Raw genomic sequence first — 27680 nt, 5'->3', positions numbered from 1 at the left:
TACATCTAAAAATAGCAAAATTAAATTACCCTTAACTTAAATAGAAGTAAACATATAAATCTCCCTTAGAAGTATAAAAGTCAGTAAAGAGTATCAAAAAAAAAAAACAAGACAAAATTAAATATGCATCTTAATTATAAATTCCGTTCAAAGTAAGTACTATACATAATACGTAGAAAAAATATTTCATTTGAACTTTCAATATTTGGTAATGAGAATTTAACGTTTGGAAATCATGGTAGTACGTAGTGTAACGGAATGTATGCAATCGTTCACTGGAAAGTAGCATTTTGCTTAAAACAATATTCGCAACATTAAACTAATATTTCGTACAGAAACTTGCCAAAAGCCTTGAGGGCAGCCTAAAATATATGACAGTTGAAATTGTTTTTAGCAACCTGATAAATGTTTTTCTGACGAAAGCTAAATCACTACACATATTCATCACTAACCTCTACCTGGCAAAAAAACTAAGGTTTAGAGAAAAAATAACTGAGATTAATTTGACTCACTGAGAAAAAGCACTTATCGCACATATATATCTTCTCCGATACATTACTTTCTTAACGTTTTATTTTTATTTTAAGGCATTTCTTATGTTTTTCCATTACTTTCTTTTACCCACGTCTAGTAAAGTTTGTTCCTGTTTGCTTTTTCTGTCTCTAAGGTACATGTTGAACATGCATTTTAGCCACAATTGTGTTTAAGTAATAGTAACTTTTCATCTTTTGATTATTGATTGTATATTTTACTCGTGGCACTATTATGCTATGACAAATTCAGTCCACTAAAACAAAAACATTACCCAACGACACTATATAGCTACAATTTGCTGTAAAAGCTTAAATCATAAGTAAGTACAGAGCCTTGTGTTGGCATTGTAAAAATGTTCATTCATATTGTAAAGGAAACTCTCATTTGTTCAATAAATAATGCACTGAAACAGATAGCAGCAGATTAAACAATAAAGCCTCTTCAACATAAATTAAAAGCATGATGTAATGCCACATCTCGGTTTGACTGAGTTTCGAGAGTGTAATAGTTTTCTCCTCAAACTCAGAAGGATTTTCATAACTTTAAAGCATTTCAAAATTGAAAATGAATAATTTATTCTAGAGTAAGTACGTTCAATGAATCTTTTTATGTATTATGTGTGACGAATGTAGCTGTATTAAATGAATCTTTTCGTAGCAAAGAATTGATGGACTTTATGATTTCGCCAATATGATCACTTACCATCGTGTAGCTATTGCATTAAAAATAAAACTTAGTCCAATTTAACCATCTTCAAGATGGAATGATTCGCTTAAAAAAATAGAAATTATTAGTTTGTTACCGTAAATAAATATGTTTCACGAAAGTGGTTTGGAAAAATTGAATAACAGGTGAAGGAAATTGTATTCATTTACCAAGAAAAATGCTATAAATTCTAATCTTCCAATCAGTTTTGATGCATTTCATACAAGCGCACATGGAAAATCGTAACAAATGATGATATTATACATAAAAAACAATCGTTTTGAAAGGATAAGTAAACATTACCAGATTCGTTTGATGAGAACACACATTAAAAGAAGATTCATAAAAAAAACATTATTACAACGGATAAAGGTAAAGGTAAATAATCGTAAACAGGAAAGTTCCTAAACACAGAACCGTTTCAATTACTGGGTGTTTGGGTTCATGTTGACGACGATGGGAACCGATGATTTCACTAACTGTTGAATTGGTTTCTTCGGTGAAAAGAAGCTGTTTAGCAGCGATCTTGTTTTCTGGTGTAGTACAAACCCCAACAATTGTTACGTTAGCTTGCGCTTGCGTTTCACAGTTTAGTATTTTCCTTCCGGTCGAAGCGGCATTTTCAAAAAACTCTATTCTCTTAGTGACCACCTTATGCTCTTCAGCGTGCACGGAATCGACGTCACTTTGGACAATGTTAAAATTTTCGTTTCCATTTGCTTCTGGCTTTAAAGTTCTTAACCCCATTACTGGAGTGTCCAGGTCGTTCGATGAAACGTTCCGGCGGATTAAACAATCGCTCAACGAGAGAGGTTGAGCGTTGGTTGGTGTAAATGCATCTCCATTTTCATCACCACCAACCTCAACGCCACTCTGATCGTCGTCGCAGGAAGTGAGGCTCGCTTCGGAGTCTTCGTAATCCTGAGCATTGTATCCCGTTTCATTGTCGTTCGTACGACAGCGAAATTTGCCAATGTCACTATCATATTCGCATTCTTCAATTATTTCATTCAGATTTGATTGTATATCGTTTGAACTATGATTCCGGCGATTAGTTCGTGACGAAGGAAACTTTCGCTTCCTGCCTGGTTTTGCATTTCCTTTGGGAAGATCCAGTGTCACCGGAACATTCCGATGATCTTCACTAGCGTTCTGCGATTTTTGGCTATATTCGCAAGCATACTCGACAATCTCATCGCTAGAGGTAAGGTCATAGATAATGTTCAAATCATGCGTTGCCCTCGGGTCGCAATTTAAATTTTTCTCTTGCTCTGTTGAGCTGTTGGTGTTGGTTGCAGCAGCTATTACGGCTGATGGTGGCGGTGGCGGCGGTGGTGATCGTGGACGACGAAGCAAACCAATGGCCGACGGTGAAGGCGGTGATACCAATACGCTCGCAACCGGTGGCATGGTCAGCAATGCTGCTATCGTTCGATACATCGCTAACGGATTAGGAGGTCTTGGTGTAAGACTTGCTTCCTGTGATGCTCGTCCGTCATCATCTCTCGCTTTCCGATCGCTATCCTCCAATGGGGGTTCGGCCATGGTTGGTGGAACGATGTCCTGACAGGAGCAAATCAACTCCTGCAACCAACACCAATAGCAACAGGATAGAGAGAGAAGAAAGTTAGTGCGCGTTGACGCCTGTTCTGCTTTTTTAATTGGTAGAACAAATATCTAAAGCTAGTTTGTTTTGTTCATTGGCTAATTGGGTAAAGAGCCACAAGCAGCAACTGAATCATTTTCACCTCCTCCTTGCATTTCGCACCACTTGCATCATTCGTTTTCTCTATTCATTACGGTTATGTACATATATAATATTTACAATGATAACTAAAACATTTAGCACGTGTTGGAAATAGAGATAGGATAGTAGAAGAGTCTTCAGATTATTATATGTACTTGCTTTGCTCGCTCTTAACTAAATATGTTTCAACAAGCGCACTAATAAAGCTACGAGTGCAACAAATCATCGTCCATGAACAATAAAGAATTTTAAAAGTGAATTCTACGCTACTCACTTCGTCATGTAATTAACGCTTATGGTAATGATTTTTCTTTTTTATACTATAACTAAAGTTAATGCCGTTGGAAGTAATTGTGATTATCCTTGAACCCAATGACTTGATTACACATAGAGCGCTTATTGGTAAATTAGTTATAAATAATGATTTTTCAAGTACAACTTCTCCTTGGTGTTCTGTAAATAATTTTTTTAATACACGTTTCACACCCCACTTGCTAGCATGTTACTAAGTTTCTGCTCTTCAACTTCATATCGATTATCTTTGGTAAATTCTAAAATCACAAAACATCGTTATGGTTGACGTTCAAAATAAATAAATGCTCAAATAATAAAGTTCTGTGAGCAGCGGTGTGAACAGCGTGGACTCATGTATAGAATAAAAACAAAAATTTGATGCAATAACCAATATAAGAAATCAAGAGCAACACAATTTTGTTCTAAAAATAAACAAAGCAAGAGTTGTGTAAACGAATCACCGGATCAATAAATGTAAAATTCGAAACAAGAAAATAGTAGCGGACAGCTTTGAAACCAACCCCCGAAAATAGATCACCGAAAGACACAATTTCTCAAGTGTTACCAAGCATTGAAAATTATAGTTTAATAATGAAATTACGTAAACAGTACTCACCTCGTCTACCCCTATTTTGCGGCATGCATCAAGAAAATAATCCACATTTCTCCGACATCTGGCCATGGTTAATTTCGGCTAAAATTGTGGAAAAAAAAATTATGGCTCTACTACAGCATAAATTAAACACTCAAAAACTTACCACAGCTGAAGACGGTACATGAATGCTTCCGACCGATCGCGGCCGAACAAGATTGGCCAGGTGACACAGTACGACACCATCCATCAATGCCGGTGCAATGTCTTGCGGAAGTGACATTTTTAAGCGCGTTTCAATGATTTGACGCAACTGTTCAATCAGTTCTGTTTCCTCTTTCTGTTTATCGAACTCTCGTCTCATGGTGAAGCTCAGCTTTTCTGTAGGCACGTCGCGGTTCCAAGAAACAGTTCTAAGAAGCGAAATAAAATATTTTAAACGTCATTAATCAAGGCAGTGAAAAGTGCTACTTAATACTTACTTGTTCGTTTTCTGTCCCGGTTTAGCGTTATTCACGTAGCCCACTGTCGCGGTCAAAGGTTTTTGACAGCCTCCGGTACTAGCTGCCGGGGAGCTCAATCCTGCTCCACCATTTGCTGCCGTTGGTTTTGGTATCGATGAGGGAGGAACATTATTGTGCATCAAAGCGCCACTCGTGGACTTGCATGGACTGTTTGGTTTCACGTAAGCGTACTCATTGCTGACGCTTCCGTTTGGTGAAGACAAAGATCCCTTCCCAGCACCGTTTGCTAGTGGAATTTTACCATTTGAAACGCTCGTAGAACCTGATGCATTTCCGTTCAAATGGGTAGGAGAATGGCTATGATGGGTTGAGCCAATATTGCGAGATGGTATAACCTTTTGTACCGGTCGTTTATTCGGCGTACCGCCACTACCGTCTTCCATTATAGAACCTTGACTACCATTGCGATTTGGCGACAGCATTGGACTGGAATGGGTTCCAGTTGCACCGGCTGCATGATAGATACCGTTCGGATTTGCATTCATTTGGTTCAGTTTTTGTACGCCAGTCGTGTGATGTGGCGATACGGGAGAACTTTGGCTGCTGCTGCTGTACACCGAGGATGACGAGATCGATTTTGTATAAGGAGAAACGTTGCTAACCGGTGAGTCTGTCGCGGACCCCGCGCTATCCGGTGTCAGTGGCTGATCTTTGGACCGATAAACTGAGTCAAGATTGCGCTGCTGACGCAAAGCTTCCTTGTACTCGCGATACGTCTGATAGTTGGATAGTGTACGGCCTTTGTCGTCCGTCTTTGTGCCATCGGGTGTGATATCTCCCTCGGGCGATATATCGTTACTGCAGGGAAAGAAACAGATGATCAGATAACATGAGTGAACTTCCTTTAAAAAATAAAACTACAAAATACGATCCTTACTTACCTATTGTTATTCGATAACGGTTTACGGTCGGGATGATGATCTTGAAATACAGCATTCTTTCGGAATTCTTCTTCCCAACATACCTCATTACTGTTGCCAACATTTCCAACAGTGCCATCATCGGCAGCATCATTTAAGCCACCATGAATAGCATGGGTTACCAGAGCGGCCTGTGGCCCACCTGAGGACGGATTAGAAGTAGTGTTATGGTTACTACCGTTGCGTGGCATAACCGTGAAACCCGAGTGCAGAGGAATAGGGGACCATTTTGACGATGAGCTAATGGTGGAATTGTGCGCATCTTCGTCATGCATCCATCGCTTACCCTCGAAGCCACCATCGCTAGTGCAATATCCAGAGTCGACGTGCGCCCTGCGATTCCGTTGTTGAGTATCCAGTAAACAACTGTTGGAATTCTTCGCCGACAGAGCTGTTCGTCGCAACGTTGCATGCCCATCGACACCCGTTTTGGATTTTTCCTCTCTTGAGGCTATCGTTTCCAAATATTTGAAAACATGCACCAATCCACGCACACAGAGCTACGATGGAAAAAAATTAAATTAGTTCATTTTCCATTTCCATTACATTAATTATATAACATTGATCAGAAGCCGCTTGAACTACTTACGCTGGCAGGTGGAGAGGTAAGAGGATTGTTCGAAAGTTCCAAATCCACAAGCGAGCTCATGTGTCGAAGTTCTACCGGCAATGTGGCAATCTTGTTGCTACTAATGTCCAGAAAGGCCAATTGCAGGCAGGTGAGATCACGGGGCAGGTAAACTAACTGATTGCAGCGCAAATTTAGCGAACGCATGTTACGAAGGTCGCCCATGCGCGCTGGAAGATGCGTTATCTGATTGCAGGCCGCATCGAGCTCTGTCAGCTTCTCCATTCGCCCTAGCTCATCGGGCAATGTCGCTAGACGATTGTTCGATACAAGTAAAACCTGAAGAGGTAGAGCACAGATTTCGCGCGGCAAAACTGATAGCTGATTGTTTCTGCAAGTGTGGGAAACTCTCGTTAGACATACTGAACGCATTTAACGCATTGCAGGACATGAACAAAGCGATCGCCTATGTACACGAATTGCGTGTTTTTTTTTTTTCCTATGGCGAACTATTTGTCAATCGTGATACAATTCGCTCATTCATTCTCCGGAGTGCCCGATCTACTTACCTTAAATCTAAATAAGTTAGGGAGTGCAGTCCGCGTATCGTTTCCGGCACGGAGCGGATTGTGTTATGGTAGACCAAAAGCCGTTCTAAAAACGCGAGACATGTGATGTCTTCTGGTAGTTCACAGAATCGATTCCGCGACAAATCTAAAATGAAGCATAACATGAAAAAAAGAAATTCATTAATTCAATGCGTGGCAAATATGGCAAATAAATTGAAACTGTTTTGTACACTCCGTGAAAATGAAAACATGAACAACAAATTATTGCACAATATCTTCGCTGAACTGAAATATGTTACGAGATGATCAGACCAATTGACACCACTTTCATGTGCTATTTACCCATATTAAAAACTTCTGGAACGAATCAATGGGAATCAGTCAACAAAGAAATCATCATTTTACCGAATTTAAGTCAATCAAGATCACGAAGACATCACATTTTCAATGTCAGCATATTCATGATTTAGTCATTCATTGTTGTTGTTCATATGTGAGCCACCTAGCATTTTTTCAGAAAAAAATCATTTAGACGACGAAGTAATTATGCAAAATTGTTCGTTCTTTAGGCTAGATATATATTAAATACCTTCAATAATAGTCAAGTTTTCTCATTTTTATCAATTATTTTCTGCTGTCTATAGTTTGGGCAAGATTGTTACAACTCGGTTGCGTTTTCGCTGAGTTTATAGTGAATTTACCAATGAAAAATGTAAGCGTTTTCTTTCACCACCTCCAAATCTCAATTCTGGATTGGAATTCATATCCCTATCGATTCCACTCGCGATCAAATGCCAGATACCGAAACTGATTTTTTGAAGTGCTAGTTCTTAATGAAGCAGGATGATGCATACTTGTAGCGGAAAAGGTCCCAAAAAAGCTGACCACGGGGAGCAAGAATGAAACTGGTAAAGAGACCCGTTACTGAAGGAAGCATGTCGGAACACACGAACCGCTTAAAGGACACGAAATTTCACCGATAACACATGTCAAATACTAGAAGCTCAAGGAAATAAATCCTAAGGCTAATGAGGAGCTTAGTTCCGGTCGTTATGAAATTATTTATACACACAACAGATAAAACAACGACCTTTCATTACGCTGTTGTTTCCGGTTTTGTGTTCTGGAACTGTTTAAAAAATGGAAAAATAAGTGTAAAATGACATTGAAAGTTTATACAACGTTTTTAAGGACAGGCTTGCTTAACGAGGCAAACTTTCCCCGATTTCCGCTATATTTTCCGCTATATCAATAAAAAAATAAAAATTAATAATAGAACCGATACGATCTTTCATCGCTAGTCAGATCAATTGATCATGTTGCTAGAGAGATAGAAGCCCTGTAGAGAGAGAGAAAGAGAGAGAAAGAAAGAGAGAGATAAAGCATCGATGCATCGATGTTTTTTCTCTGTTTGCTGTGTTTGCAATGCTGTTGAACATTTCAGCATAACAAAGACAACAAGAACACCCTTCCTAGCACAACCACCACCACGATCTGGCGCTGCATTTCTTTCCCTCGGTGAAGAAATGCGCTTCTTTCTGTTACCGGAGAATGGTTTTCCTTCCAGCATTCGATGCATTCGTGTGGTGGTAAGAACAGAGCGCATAGCATAATGTTTTTATATTCTCTCCGGCAACTGGAGCATTATAACATTATGGCACTTTATAGCATCTTAAGGTAGTGTGTGTGTGCGTGCGCAAGCATCGAGTGGGTCTTCTGCGTGCAAACCCACAAGGGAACACAGGTTTGGTGTGTTAGTGCGGTCGCAACATCATCCATCTCTAGCCGCTAGCATGCGTGTTTTTCTGTCGTGCCGTGTTTCGTCTCGAATTCCATCCAAAATTCACAGCGTCAACACGTTTCAACGCCGTGCTTAAGAATGTGAATACTGTGCGCAACAATATTTGCGATAAGTGATAACTTCCAGCACCCATCGTGCAATACTGTGGCATATTTGTAATTGAACTTATACAAAAAAAAAAGAAACACGCCGCATTCGATTGCAGTCGGGAGACCCTTTTTCTGCGAGCCCGTGAGAGACACACTACCATCAGAATCTACAGGCGTGACATGGTGCGTTGCCCAAGAACGTTGCGGACCGAGCTTCATCACTGTGATCGTGTTCCACGCTGAAAGTCAATTATTTTATTTAGCTACGTTCTGTGCATACAAATGTACGTTTCCGTTCGCAACGCAAGAATAGTTAAACTATAAAGAGACTGGTTCTCGTACAATAAATCGTGTCCGCTAACGGCCTCCTAATAAGGTCTTCCTAATAGTGCTATAACCTGATGCGAATGTGGCAAAGAAGCCGCGTATGTGCGCGCGCGCATGTGTGACTTGATTGAAAGGCACAAAGTTCGAGAAAACATTTAAATTTGCTATCAGTATTGCGAAAGTCTAAACTGCTAAACATAGCTACTGCAGCGAAAACATTCAACGAGTTGGAAGTTCATAGTTCTGGAACAAATAGCATCCACCAACAAGGACGATGAAGCTGCACCAACCTCACCCACCGCTAGGTCTGCTGCTCGGAGGATGTAAGTATGGCTTTTTCTTATTTGTTGTACCCTTCAACAAAGGGGTGGCGTTGATTAGGTTATAGTCGGTCTGCCTGCCTGTTATGCTACCTGCCCCGGCCGGGGTTGAGATGTTTGTCTTCAATTTTGACGAGAGGAACACAGGCTTTATGTTTGTGTGTTAGGATCACAGCAAACACCACACATGTATTAGTGATCGCCTTCTCGATCGCGATCGTACATTATTCTGCTGTGCGTTACGTTACACCTGAAACCCGTCCGTGAAAGAGTGACTGACGATTATGATCCTTTGTTTAGTGTAAAAGATGTACATGGGCGACCGCGAGCAGTTCACCAGAAAGCTCGCAAGCATCTTTTTTCTTCTCCCCTTTAACACAAAACCTGTTTTTTCTGTTGTCTTCAGTGACCCTGGTTTTCTGTGCGGTTGGTAGTATTAGCGCCGCCAGCAGCGGACTTATGGGTGGTGGTGGTGGCGGCGCTGGAGGAAGTGGTGGCAGCGGTGGTGCTCGAGGATCGGGCATGTACAACTATGGCACCTACGGTGGACTGATGGGAGGATCGGGCAGCATCAGCGGTGCCGGAATGCGCCGAGGAGCCGGTGTGTACGGTCCGGGTGGCCTTGGGAATCCACACGATGCATCGCGCTATCTGCATCCTGGGCAGGGCAGCACGTCCGCGACAAAGGGCCCAATTTCGTCTAAGTCCGGCCACCATCGTCTTTCGGCATGGGGAATCATTACGATCGTTACGTTTGTCATTCTGATCGGAGCAGGCGCGTACTGGGGCTTTATCTGCTACCCGTTCTTCTGTAAGAAGGAACGCAGCTACAACATGATGATGAACATGTCATCGGCCACCACCGCCACACCATCAACACGATCGACCGAGTTCGAGAAACTCGATCACTGTTGCTCCAAATCGACCACATCGACTCGGAGCAACGATACAGGCATCAGTAACATCTAACGAAACTGCCGACAACATCGCCATCATTCCCACAGCGCAAACTAGCGCAGGAAACCGGAACGGAAGTATACTCAATTACTGGATCCTGTGTATATTCTTATGACTATAGGCACACGAGATAGCTACAATTAAATGAAAACCTAACCTAACGAGGAGCTCTTTTTCGTCGTCGATTCTGTTTCTGGCTGGAATGTGACAAAAGCGTGCTTATTGCTCTTATTACTACACCGCACTTGCATGCGTCGAAAGTACTTCTTTTGAGTGACTGATTATTCGTCTTTAGCATCTTATTTTTCTCGACCTTACAAATTTTAAAGTGATTGCATTTATTTGCGTAGTTATAACGATAACGAAACATACACCTTCTACTACTAAAGTGATAGCTTGCGGAACGGTAAACAGTAGTACATTGAAAATATTAGCCGAATAGGTAGAAACGTATTGAAAATAAAAGACTTTGTAAGAAAATCATGCAATAAATATAATTACAAGACAAAAACTGCTGACAGAATGACTGCATTACTATCATATTGTTGTCATATTATTTGTTACGGGTGTAAAAGGATGTGCAAGGTGTTGTACTCAGTTTCATTCAATATGTATCTAGCACGATGACTTCATGTTTGTCTCAATTTCATTGGTCTCACAATCATCTGCAGCCACATCATGAGGTAGGCCTGGAATTTCACAGCCACAGGAAGTTCTCAAAACCCACGCCGTTTGTCATTGAATGTAAATTGGTTGGGCTAGATATGCAAACACGTTTCCATATGAATTTCTGCAACAATGAGTTTCATTTCGTTATGCAGGCTACATGGAAAGAGAGCGTCATGCTATACCAGATTGAAAGCGGGTCAGATCACCCGATCTTGAGCGAATAATACAAGCAAATACAACAGATCTGCCACACTTTTGAGATAGGATTTTTGTGTCTCTTTTTTCTTTGCTAGAGGTTCGATAATCCTTATCAAAGTACAGGAAGTAAATGTGATTTAGCTATTTTTAGCATGCTTAATATTAGGTTTGGGGCGGTTTTCATTGATTTTTATTTGGCTTTTTATTCAATGTCTAATGAGGGCGGACGGTGGTGTAGGCGACAGCGGCGCCGGTCTTCAAACGGCAGGACCGGGGTTCAAATCCCATCCGGATCGTGTCTACCCGTAGTGAGGACTGACTAACCAACTACGTGGTATCAGGAAGCCTAGTAAGCCATCTGATGGCCAGCGTGACCTTACAGGTCGTTAAGCCAAGAAGAAGAAGAATTCAGGGGCTGCGTCCGGCCCACGACGGATAAGCGCCAGTAGAACGGTGCAGTTGAAGAGGGACAATTTGTTGGATTTTGTTGGATGTAGTTGTGATGGCAAGGAACAAGTATATTACGTTTTTATTCTATGGCATGGCAAAGCAGCAAGAAATAAATTTGACGAAAAAATATGATTTCGATTTTTGAAAACGTTCATTTTTTTCGGTTATTTCGGTACAATCAAAAGTCGTCACTTTTGATTGTGAACATCTCTCAACTCCAAAACCTTTTATTAGAAGCGAATGCAGAGAGACTCAAAGCACCTACAAATAACCGAAAAAATGGACGTTTTCAAAAATCGAAATCATATTTCTTCGTCAAAATTAATTTCTTGCTTCTTTACCATGCCATAGAATAAAAACTTAATATACTTGTTCCTTGCCATCACAACTACATCCAACAAAATCCAACAAATTGTCCCTCTTCAACTAATCCTTTCTACTGGCGCTTATCCCTCGTGCATAAAGATTAGGGCACGATGAATGTGAGACTCTGCAGCACCACCGTGGGGTGGGTCAAGTTCAAGAAAATGTTTTCCATTGCCATATCCAACCAAACGTGAGTCGAATATCCTTTCCCCTCGTGTTTGAATGTGCAAGCCACCCGTCAGGAAGAAACGACGACGACCAACGACGAACCCTTCGTCCAAAAAGCACCCACAAATTGTGTGACTCTTATTCCAATCTACGGGACACGGTGGCACAGGTTCGCAACGTAATAGGCCACATGGCAAAATACACACGATATTTAGTCTGGCAACGTTGGTTTCCCAAATGGTTTATTCTACCCTGGCATAAATCGTGGGTCGCGAACGATCATTCACACAACATACATACAGCTTGATTCCACAGGGCTAATGCTCGCAGGTTAGGGGAACGTTCTGTACCATTATCCTCCATTCTCTAATAATCAAGTGCAATGCGCTGGTGTTTCAGTGGGCGGTACGAAAACGACGTCTGCGACTGACAGAGTACAGTTCAGTTCATAGCACCGTAATATTTATGGCAAAACTCACGAAAAATGCACACCAATATTCAGTAAAATTCATTCAAAATTTCGATTGGTATGATAAGTATTCATCAATATCAGCATCACAACTCGTTTTATACAAGTTGTTATTTAAGGTTTCATTACTTGCTTCTCGATCGTGTAAATAATGTTCCAAACTTATGTATTCATGTTATTATCTCCTACATTCCTTATGCGGGGTAATCACGATGAACACACCAAATTAAACCCTTTGAATTGTTAATTACACTTGATTGCATTTCTGACGCTCACACTCAGCCCACAACCTCAAGTGTCGAGTTATGATGCGCAACAGCCAATAGAACGTCTTTCACATTCCCATTCCCATTAATATTAATTTATGAACTTTCAAAACACGTACGATCAAATAATCTGCAAGGAGAATCGCAATGCATCAATGCTTTCTTCGCATTATCATGAACATTGCGTTCTCTTCCTTCGCTCAGTATGATTTCACATGATTACAAGCATAATAGCCAACCGGTTGCTATAAACTGTGAAAGCAACATTTCCAAATGATGTCTGGTTGTGGATAATATGGCTTCGAGCGTATTACACTTTAATGATAGATTTCAATTTCTTTTAACACATAGAAATCCGCTTCAAGTCCCAGTCGAATCGTAACTGAAGATTTGAAGAGTCTTTAAAGATTAAAATGGACACAAAAATTTTTCCTTACAACAATGACAAATAGACAATAGACAATACGTGTATTATATTTAATTATTAATAATAAAAGATATTATTTAAAATTTGACAAAATAGCATCCATAGAAGACTAAATGAGCATAAGGTTTAAACTATTTCTATGGTGCAAATCCATCAAATTATCTTCGTGAAAATAAATGTCCAAGAATATGTACAACATAACAAACAGAATAACCATTTTCCATGCAACCGAAATTCTTGTTCTGGTCACGCCGGGCAACGCGAATGGCTTACTAGACTTGCCGATACCACATAGTTGGATAGTCAGTCCTCAGGCTGATGTCATTGCTCGGTGGCATCACACTACTTGCATGCGAAATGTATGGGATTTGACAGATGCGGTTGAACGTCAAATTTAGTCGTGCCATCAAATAAAAAAAAATCATTTTGTTGCACGGTGCCTACAGTGACAAATTAAAATGTAAACAGATGATTTGCAAACAAGGATATTTTTTCATAAAAATCAGCTACAGCATCATTCAAACGGTTCAACTATAATGGCAAGCGGTTTCTTATGTTGAGCCAAACAGTCTTATCACGATTACACCGCAATTTTAGTATTCCTGTAGCACGGTTTTTCGCCCAATCCACCAAAATTTACTGTTCACCAACAGGACTGCCGATACGAGGCATAATTGTCAGTGCTGCAACCATAAACTTGGAGCTACTATGATAGCAGAATGGTTATATAAAGAACACCTTCCTTCTTCGTTTGTTTCCATTTAAACGTCAAACCGAAAATGATCGTACGACTAATCTGCCGAGTAATGACACCCCTACCAATCTAGTCGTACGAAAAAATCGTGTGCCACCGAGCAATGACACCAGTCTCACTACGGCCGAACGATCCGATTGAGAATCGAACCCCGGTCCTGCCGTGTCGGCACCCGGCACCATGGCGCCGTTGTTGCTTTCACCACCGATCCGCCTCACAACGGAAATTATTGATTTCTAAAAAAAACGGATGACTGCATAATTCGGGCTACCATTCTCACACATGGTCCTCTTCAGCATGCATGAATCATCTCAATAAAATTCCAACATTAATGCAACCCGCAATCTAATTAAGTATGATTGTTTACGGTCTCTTCACAACTCACATCGTTGCTGTTTCATCGTGGGAATAGCAGGAAGCATACTGCCGCTTATCCCACTCAAGCCACACAATCCATTTCCTTGAGAATGATTTTCAAGTGTGGCGAGTATCGAGCAGTTAGATTATTCCGTCCATCAAGTGAAGCACGTTTCGAAATTAGGCAATAAGAGTTCTAATGTTTGAAACTTTCATAAGGCTAGTTTATAATCTAACTATTGCCTAGGCTATTCATCGTATCGGGTTGCCCGACATGTCTTAACATAAAACAGCGCTATAAATTGTGCAACATAAATTAGTACAGCACATTGTTGGTTGGCATGTCCATCCAAATCAGCAGGTATTCAAAAATTAGTTGTAGAATATTTTGACTATAGAACCATGACCACATCCTTGTCAGGAACCGTTTTTACGATGCGAAAGAATCCCACAATGCGTCTGTAGCTAATTTCGTTACCACACCTGTAAACTATTCGAATCGAAATTAATGTTTTCATCGTTTGCTTTGTTTTCACCTCTTGTACGGCAAAGCAAAAGAGCAAAAAAAGCTATCTAATCTAACCGCCAACGCGGACGGCCAACGCCTAGAAAGTATGCTCTAGACCAAACACTTTGCGTAGAGCTACAAATTGTGTTTTGATTACGACAACACCCCGATCCCAACCGCAACCCAATCCGCCCGGGGGCCGGTTACTCCCACACTATGGAATCGACGGAAAATTGGAACATGTTTGCCAGAGCATTCGGTATCATGTTTGACTTGGCTGTTCCAGGCCAATGCACTTACGCCTACATCTGCGCATTAAAACGTGCGTCCGAGCTACACTGTCCAAGCTACACAACGCACGCTACTCTCTAAAACTACAAGACGCTGTCTGCCGTGTGCTAACAGCAGCAGCACAGATGCATCCACACCATCGTAAGAAACACTAACGCCGAGTGCAACGCCAATGATGACAAGGAGTTGGGAAAAAATTTTACTCTCGAAAAAGAAAGAAGACCGAACACGAAACGATATACTACTGCTATAAATAAACCTTTTTTTCACTCGTTTCACTACACACGCACGCACACATATCCCTGTAGGGTTTGTGCAACGAAATTCACGAACATCATCCAGAGGGGGGATGGAAAACCTGCACCGACCAAGGCAAGTGTCAAAGATTGCCTCGAGCAATCCGATTTATTTCGGCATTGTCAAATTGTCAAACGATCCAAATGGAATTGGACTGCTGAAGGTCAATGCAGATATTCGGTTACAGACATTGGGTTGGCCGTTTAGAGTCGGTTTCCACCAACATACTCATCCGTTTACCACAACAGGATCAGATAACACTTTTTTACCATTTTTTTTTTTTTTTTGCAGATTACGATGTGAGTATTATTATTACAGTGATGGGCATACAAAATCGGACTCTTCGAATTCGGCCGTTCTCTCTACTTTTCAATGTATTTATTGGTTTTCTAGAGTTGTAAAACATTATCAAAAGTGTACAGCGCGCTTCTTCTACTTCCCTTCTACACGGTGGATGTGAACAATGAAACGAAAATGCTCTTTTACACGAAAATAATGGGAAACAAACGACAAAAGGCTTCATATCGCGCTGGGCATTCAAAGTCGGACACTTTGATTTACGTTAAATTTTCGTATGATTTGAACGAATAAAACAAAGATCACTGCTTTCAGCTGCGACTTAGTGATTGGTAGAGCAAGTACGTTTTCAACAATGCCGAAGCAAACAACTATTGAAATTTGAAAAAAAAAGTATATTCCAACATGGAAAAGGGTAGAAGTGTTAGAGAAATCATTAAAATCGCCAATATTAGCAAATGTACCATCCACGATATAACAAAAAGATACAAAAATGATGGTAGAATTGCTAACAAAACACCTACCAACAATCAAAACACAAAATCAATAATAGAGACGGACGACACATTATTCAACCACATCGAAAGAATCCCTTTCTGACCTCTGTCGAATTAAAAAACAACATCAGAGATATTCGTAATATTGATTTAGATTCTTCAACAGTAAGGTGTTATATAAGAAAACAAAATTTGTGCGGCAGGATTCCAAAAAGTAAAAAAAATCCTGTTATAATGGAAAAGAATAGTATGATTCGGATCGAGTTTGTTAAAAATTATATGGACAAAGATGTAGCATTTCGGTCGAATCTAAAGTCAGATCCAACCCATTTTTAACCTATTTTTTTATGTTATTATGTTTATTATTAATGTCTTTAGTAGCTTATATTCACGTACGAGACAAAAGTTAATCTCAGGGAACTGATGGTCGCCACTACGTGTGGAGAAAACCTGGTTCAGAATTAAATGGCAAATTCACCATTTAAAAAGTAAAACACGGTGGAGACTCCATCATGCTATGGGGTTGTATGACATCAAAAGGAGTTGGCAAATTACATGTTATACGTGGGATCATGGATGCTACGCTTTCTATCGAAATTCTTCAGGCAAATGTTCAGCCAAGTGTTGAACAATTGGGTATTGCAGAAGCCATGGACGACACGAATGTGGTTATTGTACAACTGTCCATCATTGTTAGCAGCATCTCCACAATGGAAATGGAAATGCTACATGAACATATCAATATAGCAAATACATTATAAGGTGTCCGACTTTAAATGCCCAGCGCGATATGAAGACTTTTCTCATTTGCACCATCTCATTATTATTTTCGTAGCAAAGAACTTTTTCAATTCTTTTTTCACATGGCCGTGTAGGAGGGAAGTAGAAAAAGCAGCCACTGCACAGTTTTGATGACATTTTACAATTCTAGAAAACTAATAAATGCATCGAAAAGAAGGGAGAACGCTCGAATTCAAGGTGTCCGATTTTGAATGCCCATCACTGTAAAAAGGTTAACTAAAAATAAGAAAGAACTTTTTCAGAGTCAGTTCACTTTATGCAATTGGTCTTCCGGGCAGTCTGACACGTGCTTCCCTATGTATTTAATCCCACATGTAGTGCTTGGTTATTTACTTCACTGGAACGATTGTGCATGCGCAACAACAAGTATTTTGTGTATTGATTTTAAACCATACAAAACTACACACTCGATTATATACTCTTTAAAGTTAAATAACAATTTCTAATCACCGTGATGGAAAGTTAAGTACACAATTTACATCGACTACAATACACTAAAATATAAGTGCGAAATCATTGACACACGTATAACAATAACTTCCTGTGTATAACGGATGTCAGCAGCATTGTATCGCATAAATTGAAAGAAAGAAACAAAATACAGTCTTTACCATTTCCGTACTTTACCCGGGAACAGTAAGGAAATGGAAAACATAATATAATAACTTGGCGGAGATGGTTTCGCAGTGTCTGCAGTGTGGTGGTGCATTGACAGCATGACAGCAGCTTACTGCAACCAGACGATGTCGCGCCGGTAAAGTTCCACGTGGAGCCGCACCCTGTTTGGTCGACCGAGCCTTGGGTTGAACATTTTACCGGAAATATTCATATCATTCCCCTGCCTGGCCGGTGCCAATGAACCACACATGCCACATTGGGCACCATCGTTCTGCTGCTTGCCAGTCGACAGACTTTTGTCTGTCATCCTACGCGTTTCCCCACCGAATCGCTGCATTACTTTGCATCCTTTTGCGTATTTCTCTATTGTGTTTTGCCGGCTGAAAAGGCAAACCGAAGGAAGAAAACGGTACAAACTCCCTTTGTAAAGCTTTCCTATACAAGGACCGTTAAGCTCTCGGTAAGGTTTGGCATAGAATCCACTTTGGTTTTGTATTTTCTTTATCAAGGAATGTGTGTTAGTGTGTGTTTTTTTCTTCTTATACATTTATCATACATTTTATGCATGTATCATGCTTCGTAATGTTTATGCACGGGAACAAAAAACGGCAGAAAAATAGCTGCCTCTATTCTAATCATTGCTGTATTTTCATTCCAGCGATAGTTCAACATCGATCGGTGGATAAACACTACAAAGGATTGAATAATCTACAACCTTTCTTTTCATCTCCGTTCATGGGTGCTCTACATTTGCGCTTGTGCATTATTGGTTTTTAATTATTTTCTGCTCCTTTACTGCTTTCCGAGTCAGTCCATCTAATCATGTTGTGTTTTCTCTGATTCGACATCCATGCTATTAAACAACAATAGAAAGTAATTGCCATCATCCAGCATTGGCAACGGCGGTATCTGCTTATCTCCATACGAACTGTTTCTCTTTTTCATCTTCGGTTGTTTATATGCTTTCATCAGTGCGCTTTTCAAAGATAACCCACATTGCTTCCGCTAAGGAATTGAAAAACACCACCAATTTTAGCTTCTGCTCCTATGCCAAGCACACCAAAATTCCCCCTATTCACACCTATTCTAATCAGGAATAATTTCCGTTATCGATTTTGCTTACGCGGGAAATAGAAAATGTCGAAAAGAAACCGAAATAGTTGGAACGGAAAAATCAATTCGTTATTTATACACCACTAGACCATCAATAGTATGAAGTAGAAGTGAAAGTTTTTGGTTTTAAAAACATAATATACCATTTTATTTTATAGCATTCTTTGTAGTAACAAACGCACTTAGAAAATTAAATATTTGCAGCACTTTGTTCCAATCGCCACAAGATTTAAATGACGAAATCTACACAATTTTGTAGCTAGATCTGTTGTGTTCATTCTACGAAAAGCATATGCAAACACTCATTCGCAATGATGTATTATTTTTTTACGGCGAAATCGTTCAACACTCATCCACTTAAAGCGGTGCGAGCATCATTCCGAACTGAGGAAACGAAACATTACACCTACAATGGAGCTGTTGCGAATAGAGGAGTGGCAGAAGAGACGTAGCGTTCCGTGTACGTGTATCTACCATGGTTCCTTCTGCGTATTTCAATGTTTTGGAACGTGCCATTTCGTCGCGAGAACGGTTTATTGTGCATTCCACAACCGTACGCGAGATTTAATCTGCATCCTGCTGCAAACGCAACTGGAGGAGGCAACATTTTTAGCTTTTTCAAAGTTTTGCATTTTTTCTGTGTGTGAGTGTGTGGTAATACTTTTATACTACACTGTAGTTTTGTTTCAAATCATGTGCGTAAAATTGTCGTATATTTCGTTCATTTTCACTTCGGTCTTGATATAATAAAAAAGTAGCATTTCATGTGTGTTTTGCATTCGACATGCCTCTGAATAGACATATTGCACGATGAAAAGTGAGTCATAAGTAGTGCCACATATGCACAGGAAAAGATAAATACTGAGCGTTAACCCATACACTAAACTGCACGATAACCATCGCGATAGTCATGACAGTAAATTTTCCCTTGACGCTTACAGAGTATCTTGTTTACTAACATGCTCGATAAGTAGCGCTACACACAAATGATAAGCTTAGCACATGATTCATAGGATTTTGCTGTATTGATCGAACGAATATGGGATAGCGAATCGATGCCTTGTGATTGGAATCTCGGCATCATCTATACCATATACATTAAGGGAGATATGTTGGACTGCAACAACTACAGAGGTATTACGGCCTACAACATATTTTTCCCATTCGTTGAACAGATAGTTGGAAACTATCAAAGAGGATTCCGAAACGGAAAATCTACCCCTGACCAGATCTTCACCATCCGGCAAATCTTGGAGAAGATGGCTGAACAGCAGTTGAACACGTACCATCTCTTCATAGGGCAATGAGCTCTTTTGGAATCCCATCCAAACAGATCAGGCTTGTTAGAATGACCATAACCAACGTCACATGCCAGTTGAAGGTGGATGGAAAACTTTCAGGGTCCTGTGCTACCACCAAAGGCCTACGCCAGGGAGATGGGCTCGCCTGTCTCCTATTCAACTTGGCGCTAGAGAGGGCCATCCGTGACTCGGAGGTGGAGACTTTGGAAACCATCTCCTATAAGTCAACTCAGATCCTGGTAAACGCTGAAGATATAGACATCATTGGTCTGCGGCTCTCCCAGGTAGCAGAGGCCAGAGACGAAACTGATGGTGGCATCATCAGCGGCCCTACTAAGAAATCCGGAACTACGTGGGGGTGATGTACGGTTAGGTGACCGCAAATTTGAAGTCGTTCAAAGCTTCACCTATCTCGGGTCAAAAATCAGCACCGAAAACAGCATAGAGACGGAGTTGCGCGCTAGCCGGGCATGCTACAACCTAAGGAAACATCTCACATAAAAAAAACCTGTCGCGATGGTCAATGCTGGGACTGTATCGTACCTTTATAGTCCCAGCACTCACATACGCCTCTGAGACATGGATCCTGTCCAAAACAGACGAAGCCCTCTTAGCTGCGTTCGAGAGGAAGATGCTCAGAAGGATCGTTGGCCCCATATATGTGGAAGGACAATGGAGGAGCCGCTACAACGACGAGCTGTACGAACTGCATGACGACCTCACCGTCGTGCAGCGAATTAGGCTCGCCAGGCTCCGATGGGCTGGCCATGTTATACGCATTGCACCGGACGAACCAGCTCAGAACGTCCTATTAGGCCGTCCACATGGACAAAGGAGGCGTGGTAAGACGTAAGTAAGTAAGATCTAACGAACATACAGTTTTCTTGCGACATACCACGTTGGATCGTACGTCAAAACACTCTTTTGTAGGTTTGAATATAATTTTACTTTTGTATAGAAAGATTAAGTAACATTTACAACACTTGCTCTTCAGTGCCTTCGTCTTCTTAGCTTAACGAGCTTGAATAGTCAGTCCTCGCCCCGTGGGAACGGTTCGGATGGAATTTAAGCATCAGTTCAAATAGGAACTTCAGTGCCTTGTTTAATCTTCTCCGCCGAAGCAATAGCGATTCAATTAGCCTCCGACGAAGGACTACAGACCGACCGACCGAACGTCATCTTCACCGACAGTGCTAGTGTTCTGGCTGCTTTGGAACACGGCACCTACAAAGACCCCCACAGCCAACTCCTTGACGACATCCCTTACTCACCCGAAATCGTTTTATGTTGGATTCCGGGTCACTCCGAAATTCACTGATGAACACCACAACACCCTTTCACGCCGTGATGTTATCTGCTTCACCAACATCCTTATCGCCCAACACCTGGCACTCGACATGGCCACAACCTAGACCTAAGCAACAAACTCCTTCCCATCAAGCACAACACCGCCTCATGGGAAGATACCGAATCCAGTCACATCCAAAGAGTCCTTTCCCGCCTTCGTATAGGTCATACCCGCCTTACACACTCTTAGCTCCTAGAAAAATCTAGTCCTCCACTCTGCAGCTTCTGTAGTGTTGACATCACCGTCCGCCACATCCTCACCGATTGCCTTGGATACACGACACACCGAGCTACGTGCCAACTAGACACCGATTACATGACAATTCTATCACCCGACAAATAGTTTTGTATTAGATTATACTACTTATTTATACAGTAGAATATAGTCCTAGAATATACTTTTCTAGGATTCGTAGTTTCTATGACTCAAAGCCTCTAAGAATAAACGAAAAAAGTGCTTAGTTGATAGGAATATTTGAAATAGAAAACTTAGTCCTTTAACATTCACACCAGCACACATCTTTGAAATTTGCATTTGAATAGAAAATCTCAAAGCACAGATAAGGCTACTATCAGCCACAAAGATCAATCGTGCTCCGTCGCCATGTATAAACATTCGATGAGATCATACACAATTTAAGCGTTCGTCAAACGGCCCCAGTTGAAACTCTGTTCGGAGGTACCTTCGATGTTGGCGACATTTAAGGGCCATGGGTCGTTCGTTCACAATCAATGTCAAGTACGAGAGCACGAACACACAAGACAAGTCAAGCCACAAGTGACAATGGGATATTCACAGTAACATTGATAAATGATGAAGCGGTTATGTTGCAAGGTGTTATCCACTGGTGTAAATATTTGGTATTTTGTCTTAATTTGTCTTATAAATACAACAACATAAACAAGATTTTTGCATCAAAATTTCTTGTAAGAAAAACAAATAGTTTAATGTCTGGCGCCTATTAGACTTTTTTTTTGTTTCTCTTTTTACCAATTCCAAAAAACCCGTTCAAATCGTGCGCGTGTGGCGTTACTCAGCGCCAGGCGTAAGCACACGCGTACCATACCCCATTGCCTCTCGATCTAGCGATCATTTTGTTCCAAGACCGTTTGTGAATGGAAAACACAATCCCTCCCGTACTACGTCACCCTCAACACACACATGTACTCGAACTGGTTTTATGTAGTATTGTGCACTGGCATGACTGAAAACCTTTCCCAAACACATCCAAAACGACACGATAGAAATAATGCGTTTGTCTTCGTATTGTGGCCGTAAACATAACACACGCGAAATGTTGTCTACCGTAAGCGTGATTTGTGGCCATGAAAAAATATGCAACCGATCAGCAAACACACACACACAAACGATATGAAACGATGATTCATTGTCTCGGAGGCAAAACATATGGGCGCAAACGACACAATGCTCCACACACTCGCGCCTCATCGCGCATGGTTTGGTCTGGCGAGAAAGATAAATATTGATCTTTGCTAATCATTTCCATATTTTCACACTGTGCCTATAAGTGATCTGCAACCAAACCGTATCCTTTCCCATAGCGTGGCTAGTTGCGCTTATAAAGTTAGTATAATGGTGCCAGATTGTATCAAGCCGCAGAACATAATCATCACACAACAGTTCAATTATGTTATCCCCTCTTCTTCAATGGAACAAAATTGAAAGTAAACTCTTTAAAAAATACGTAACTACTCCACACAACCGAACGCAATCATGCGCATAATAAACCCCCAACGTTAAACTTCCACCGTACCCGACACAACCAATCTAAACTAGGGTATCGCAGCACCGTCCGACCGTAGCTTATACCCAGCAGCTTTCCGTTTTTCCCCGTTTTTCCATCGGGATAGATGGATGGATCTATTTTTGATTTTGACCGTACTACCTCCTTCACTGCTAGAGCCACAACCACTAGTAGAGTGCACGGTTCGATGCAACTGAATAGGTTTTTATTGCTCAATTAATCGTAACAAAATTTGTGGTTAGCGAAAGAGAGTGAAAATTTTTTTTTTTCGGTACCGTTAAGCCCGGTGTCGATCAAAATCGGAGTAAATGAAACCGGACGCACATTTTCGTTGGTAACATGTGTTTCGAAAGTAACTGCATCGAAAAACTTGCGTTTAAAAAACAACTATTGCCGCGCGATCTAAGCTCGCATCGATCTGTAATGAAAAGAAAAATGAAACGCCTCTCGTGTTATTGCAAACCCTTATTGCGCAAGGAAACGCAGCAGTCCCAAGTCGTGTGTTTTTGGCTGTGTGGCGCAGGAACGACCGTGTGCGCATGTGTAAATTTGCGATCCCATCGAGGAAGAATATTTCCGATATAAATCATACAAGTACCACAGACACACACACACCACTTAGCCCCATTTGCGTGCAGCTTGTTCGCGGCTTCAAAATGCTGAGAGCTTATTAATCTTCCATTATGATGGATTAGCGGGAGATATAATACTTTTCGAAATTGACTCCATAAAATTGCCACCATGCCAACATCGCACCTAGCCTTGGGCGAGGCGCCACGGTTTAATTGAGCAATTTAATTTTCCCTTACACCAATCGCGGAAGGGCGAAAATGGGCGCAGAAATCAAATTGAGGTACATTGCTAAAGCACCAGAAAATGCGAAAATTTCCAAATGGATTAGGCGATGGTGTTGTGCGGAAGTAGAATGCCAGAAACACCTTCAAATGCCTTTCATGATCAATCAGTGGCTTAGAGAATCATTTATTGATGCCTCCCTTTACCAAGCCGCGTTCATTCGTACTACTGTCCAACGAAAGGGGCACAAGAACAAAGCACAACGAACAGAATTATCGCTTGCTAAAGTAAATATTGTATTCACAAACTGGGCATTTGTACCGCGGGCGCGCATCTGATCGCATCGTTGCGCGTTCGTTGTATCAAAAATTGTCTTTTAAAGTACGCACACAAACACGTACGCTGTTGGTGGCTTATCTACGGAAAGTTGGCTTTGAGCAAAGCTGAGCAAAGGTTGTAAAACCACACGATCAGTATATTGTCGTTTTCTACTTTCATAACACTAAATCACAAACTAAGTCAGTTAAGGTGAGACGTTTTCAATTACTCACGATCGTGTTGATGTTTTCACCAAATCAATGTTTAAGGTTGGAAGTTGGTAACGATTTATTTCTAGGTCACTTTCTACTTCGGCGAACACTAAACAGAATATTTGATGACATGCACTTTTTGCATATTGTATCTCATTTTCAAAGCTCTATGTGTTTTGGGATTTAAACCTTCTCTACACGAAGCGTAAACATGAGCGTAAACTCAAAATTTGTCCTACAAATTTGTCAAAAAGTTCAAATGAGGGAGGGGGGCTTTGGGCTTTATTTCTCATTGCGTTGATTTTTCTTCTGACTGAAAATCAATCCTTCAAAAGTTTAAGTGTTAATTTGTAGTCCTTCCCCAACAAATCAAGTGTAAACATTTTTAGTTTGCACTTCGTGCACCAAACAACCCACTTTTTGGTTTATTGTTTGTATTGCCAGATAGCTTAAGAATCTTTCTGTTCTAAATGACAATAACTTCCTAGTTATAAGCAGAACCTTAAAAGCTGGACCTGGACTAAGATTCGTTGACGCATATTATAGTACAATTACCAAAGAAGTGCTTCAAAACAGCCTGTTTGAAGGTAGAACTTCAATAAATGCAGCTGAATAGTAAGTTCTGCGCACGCTGAGTTGTTCTGAACAGGCATCTATACCCGGTCCCGTCGTGTGAAGGACCACTGGATTGCCACGGGAAGGACCGCTGGATTGCCGCTGAATGAGACAATTGCGGCAATGATTTTCACACGACATAAACTGGCAGGACGTTAAGCTAATAAAAAGAAGAGTTTGACCACAAAATCCATCATACAACATGGTTCAAAATTGACAAAACGGCAAACAAAAAACAAGGAGAAAATCAGCTCAAGAAGAGCTGAGAATACTTAGAATAACAATTTAAAAAAAAACCCTTTATAACTATTCTTACTTAAAATATTTTGGATGTTTTTACCCAAAACCCGAGTAAAACAAAACCCCAACCTTAAATATGCTAGACGTAGCGAAACTCGCATTAACCACATTTCCCTTGACTATCGCACTATTATCAAGCACAACGTTTTTCGCCTTTCCTACGCCATCGGTGATGTCATTTATAAATTTAACAGTAGTTCTATAGCCCCCCCAATCAAAACGAGCATTCAGGTTGAAGCTGGAACAGTTAAGCCTAGCTTTCTTAAGCGTTTCTGCACACAGATAGTGCCGCTACAGATGTGAAGTTTTCATTTGAAACATAGTCCGCATAATGTACATTTGGTTAGCGGTTTCGACATCTGGAGCGCCTCGAATGTAGCGACAGAAAAAGCAACTTTCTCATCCTGTCGCCTTAGTTTATTGCATTTAAAAATTGATAGCCTTTAATAACACAAGGCGTACGGTTTTAATGTAAACTAGGTTGATATTTTTTTCCATCAGCCAAGCAAACCTGCATAATTCTGCTTCACATTCGAAACAAAGTGTAAATGATTTTGCGGCCAGCTCGTACGCGATAAGCACGAACATTGATAGTAGTGAGAATGCCATGTGCGCCACCAGGCCAACGCGCTTGTGGTGTAAGGGTCGAAATAATAACCTTCCTGCTGCCCTAACGGTTCGTTCTAGGCTTTTTGCACAACGGAGTTTCAATAAAACCGTTTTACGGTCTATTATTGTGTTAGAGTAACTCCAAAAAGGCACCAAAAATTGGCAGACTTTCTGGCGCTTATTTTGCAGTGTGATTTTCACTCGCTGCGGACAAGATTGCAAACCCACATTTGTCGAGCCCACAACATTTGAAAGCCCGTTTCCTTTGGTTTCTCATGTACACTGTATACGGTGTGGTTTCAAAAGTCTCCATAATGGGCGCCAAAAATCATGCAAGTACATCATTGGACACAGCCACGCGCAGTTTCAGCAACGCTGGTAGATTGATCGTCTAGGTCAACTCGTTCAGTGTCCGAATACATCATCAGACAGACCCATCGTCATTAATGACCACATGCGCGCATGGCTGACCCTTGGCTGAGCAAGGCATGGGAGGCGAGTGTATGTGTAGCATAATTTACGCACCGATGGCAACCAAACAAAATTATTATCCTCGAACAAATTTTTGCCATTGGCACGCCACTAGGGTTAAGTGCAGAGGTTGAAGAACAAAACAACAACAAAAAACCACCCATTTCATTCGCCTCATTTCGTCCATTTCGTTCACCGACCGAGCCCTGTGTGTGTCCCCTCAAGAAAAAAGGCATGCAGGAGGTCGTACCAAAAAGCAGCCGGTGGCACATAGGCAACAGCTCTCTTGGCTCTTGGCTGAGAGCTGTTTACGTAAGCCAGACTACCTCATTTCGCATGTCCTCATTTTTTACCCGCACAAACCTGCCACACCGGGACGCACCGAGCGAAACCGAGGAAAAGCCAATTTTTCACGTATTGATTTTACTCTTTCGTATACGTTTTTTTTTCTTGGCGGTGAGGTTGAGTTTGACGCGAATCGCTTGCAAATCGTCTTGAAAGGAACTCATGAAATCACCTACTAATAAGATTCTTATTTAGGGCAAAATCTTGAACAACCTAGGCTTAAATTTGTAGATCGAATCCATTTTTCTTACTATATTCCCAGATAGATAGGGTTGTGTGAAACAAATAGACGTAATTTAAACCATTCATCTAAGAGTATCCCTCTTTATACAAACGTTTCATCTCTGGTGGTGAGAAGTACAGCTGTACTTAGCATCGTTACACGGTGCTCAATAACCAAACGCATCGTAAAAATAGAGTGGAATAAATGTTGAGCCATGTTGAATTTCATCCTTCCTGCTTTTTTGCTTCACATTTTTTCGTCTCTATTGACTTCTTATGTGGTTCAAGACCTTTCGTCCGCCAGTCTGGCGACTCGCTTGGCGTTCAGCACCGGTTAGATTACGGGAATAATTTATTTTTAACGATATTGTCGTTGCTTGTAATTGCAAAGGGTAGTTCTTTCTTGGGACTTCCTACATTAAAAGCAAGACGTTCTGATTTGAAGAATTGTATAGAGTATACCTTACACCCAAAGGTTTTGTCTTATTTCATGCATTATTACATTTTTTTCTCCAAAAATTTTCTGCAATCTTACCTGCAATAACCGTGTCGCTGAGGTTATACTTTCCAGCTGCTTTCGGGAAGTCCTTTAGCTTGCGTCCACTCAGTTTCAGCTCCCCGCTAAGATGCGCATCCTCCAGAATGCGCTCCAACGAGCGGGTCAGCTGACTCTGCAAGTGTCCACCGGTTCCTCCGCCGGAGCCGTTCATCCCTACCAGTGGCAATGGCTGAGCCTGTCCCGAATAGACGACGGTTGACTGCGACGCTTTTAGACAGGCAGCGACAGCCATATTTTTATTGCAACACTCCTATCAACACTGGAAGCACTCGAGTTGCGTCTGTCCATCAGCGATTACTATTTCTTCACGGGGTGCGTGCCGGAGAT

The 27680-nt window shown here is 41.1% G+C and overlaps 2 protein-coding genes across 2 annotated transcripts in view; one reads left to right on the top strand and one right to left on the bottom strand.

Moving 5' to 3' along the window:
* Positions 1–27680, top strand: part of LOC126564696 (rab GDP dissociation inhibitor alpha) — a 442469-nt gene that overhangs the window by 258728 nt on the left and 156061 nt on the right. The window lies entirely within an intron of this gene.
* Positions 1551–27680, bottom strand: LOC126563901 (leucine-rich repeat and calponin homology domain-containing protein-like). Its single transcript, XM_050220692.1, has 8 exons — positions 27330–27680; positions 6454–6598; positions 5906–6275; positions 5278–5816; positions 4355–5194; positions 4039–4285; positions 3897–3974; positions 1551–2823 (listed from the first exon to the last, which is right to left on the bottom strand). The coding sequence occupies exons 1-8, from the start codon at positions 27583–27585 to the stop codon at positions 1597–1599; spliced, it is 3702 nt and encodes a 1233-aa protein (XP_050076649.1). The 5' UTR covers positions 27586–27680; the 3' UTR covers positions 1551–1596.

This window comes from Anopheles maculipalpis, chromosome 3RL (assembly GCF_943734695.1).
Source record: "Anopheles maculipalpis chromosome 3RL, idAnoMacuDA_375_x, whole genome shotgun sequence".
Lineage (NCBI taxonomy): Eukaryota > Metazoa > Arthropoda > Insecta > Diptera > Culicidae > Anopheles > Anopheles maculipalpis.
This window is presented reverse-complemented; position numbering and strand designations above follow the sequence as displayed.

Coding starts and splice junctions, on each gene's coding strand:
- LOC126563901 (XM_050220692.1), bottom strand. CDS start 27,585: ATGGCTGTCGCTGCCTGTCTAAAAGCGTCGCAGTCAACCGTCGTCTAT. Junction 5,195..5,277: donor CCGTTATCGAATAACAATAG/GTAAGTAAGGAT, acceptor CTTTCCCTGCAG/TAACGATATATCGCCCGAGG. Junction 2,824..3,896: donor GCAAAATAGGGGTAGACGAG/GTGAGTACTGTT, acceptor TGTTGGTTGCAG/GAGTTGATTTGCTCCTGTCA.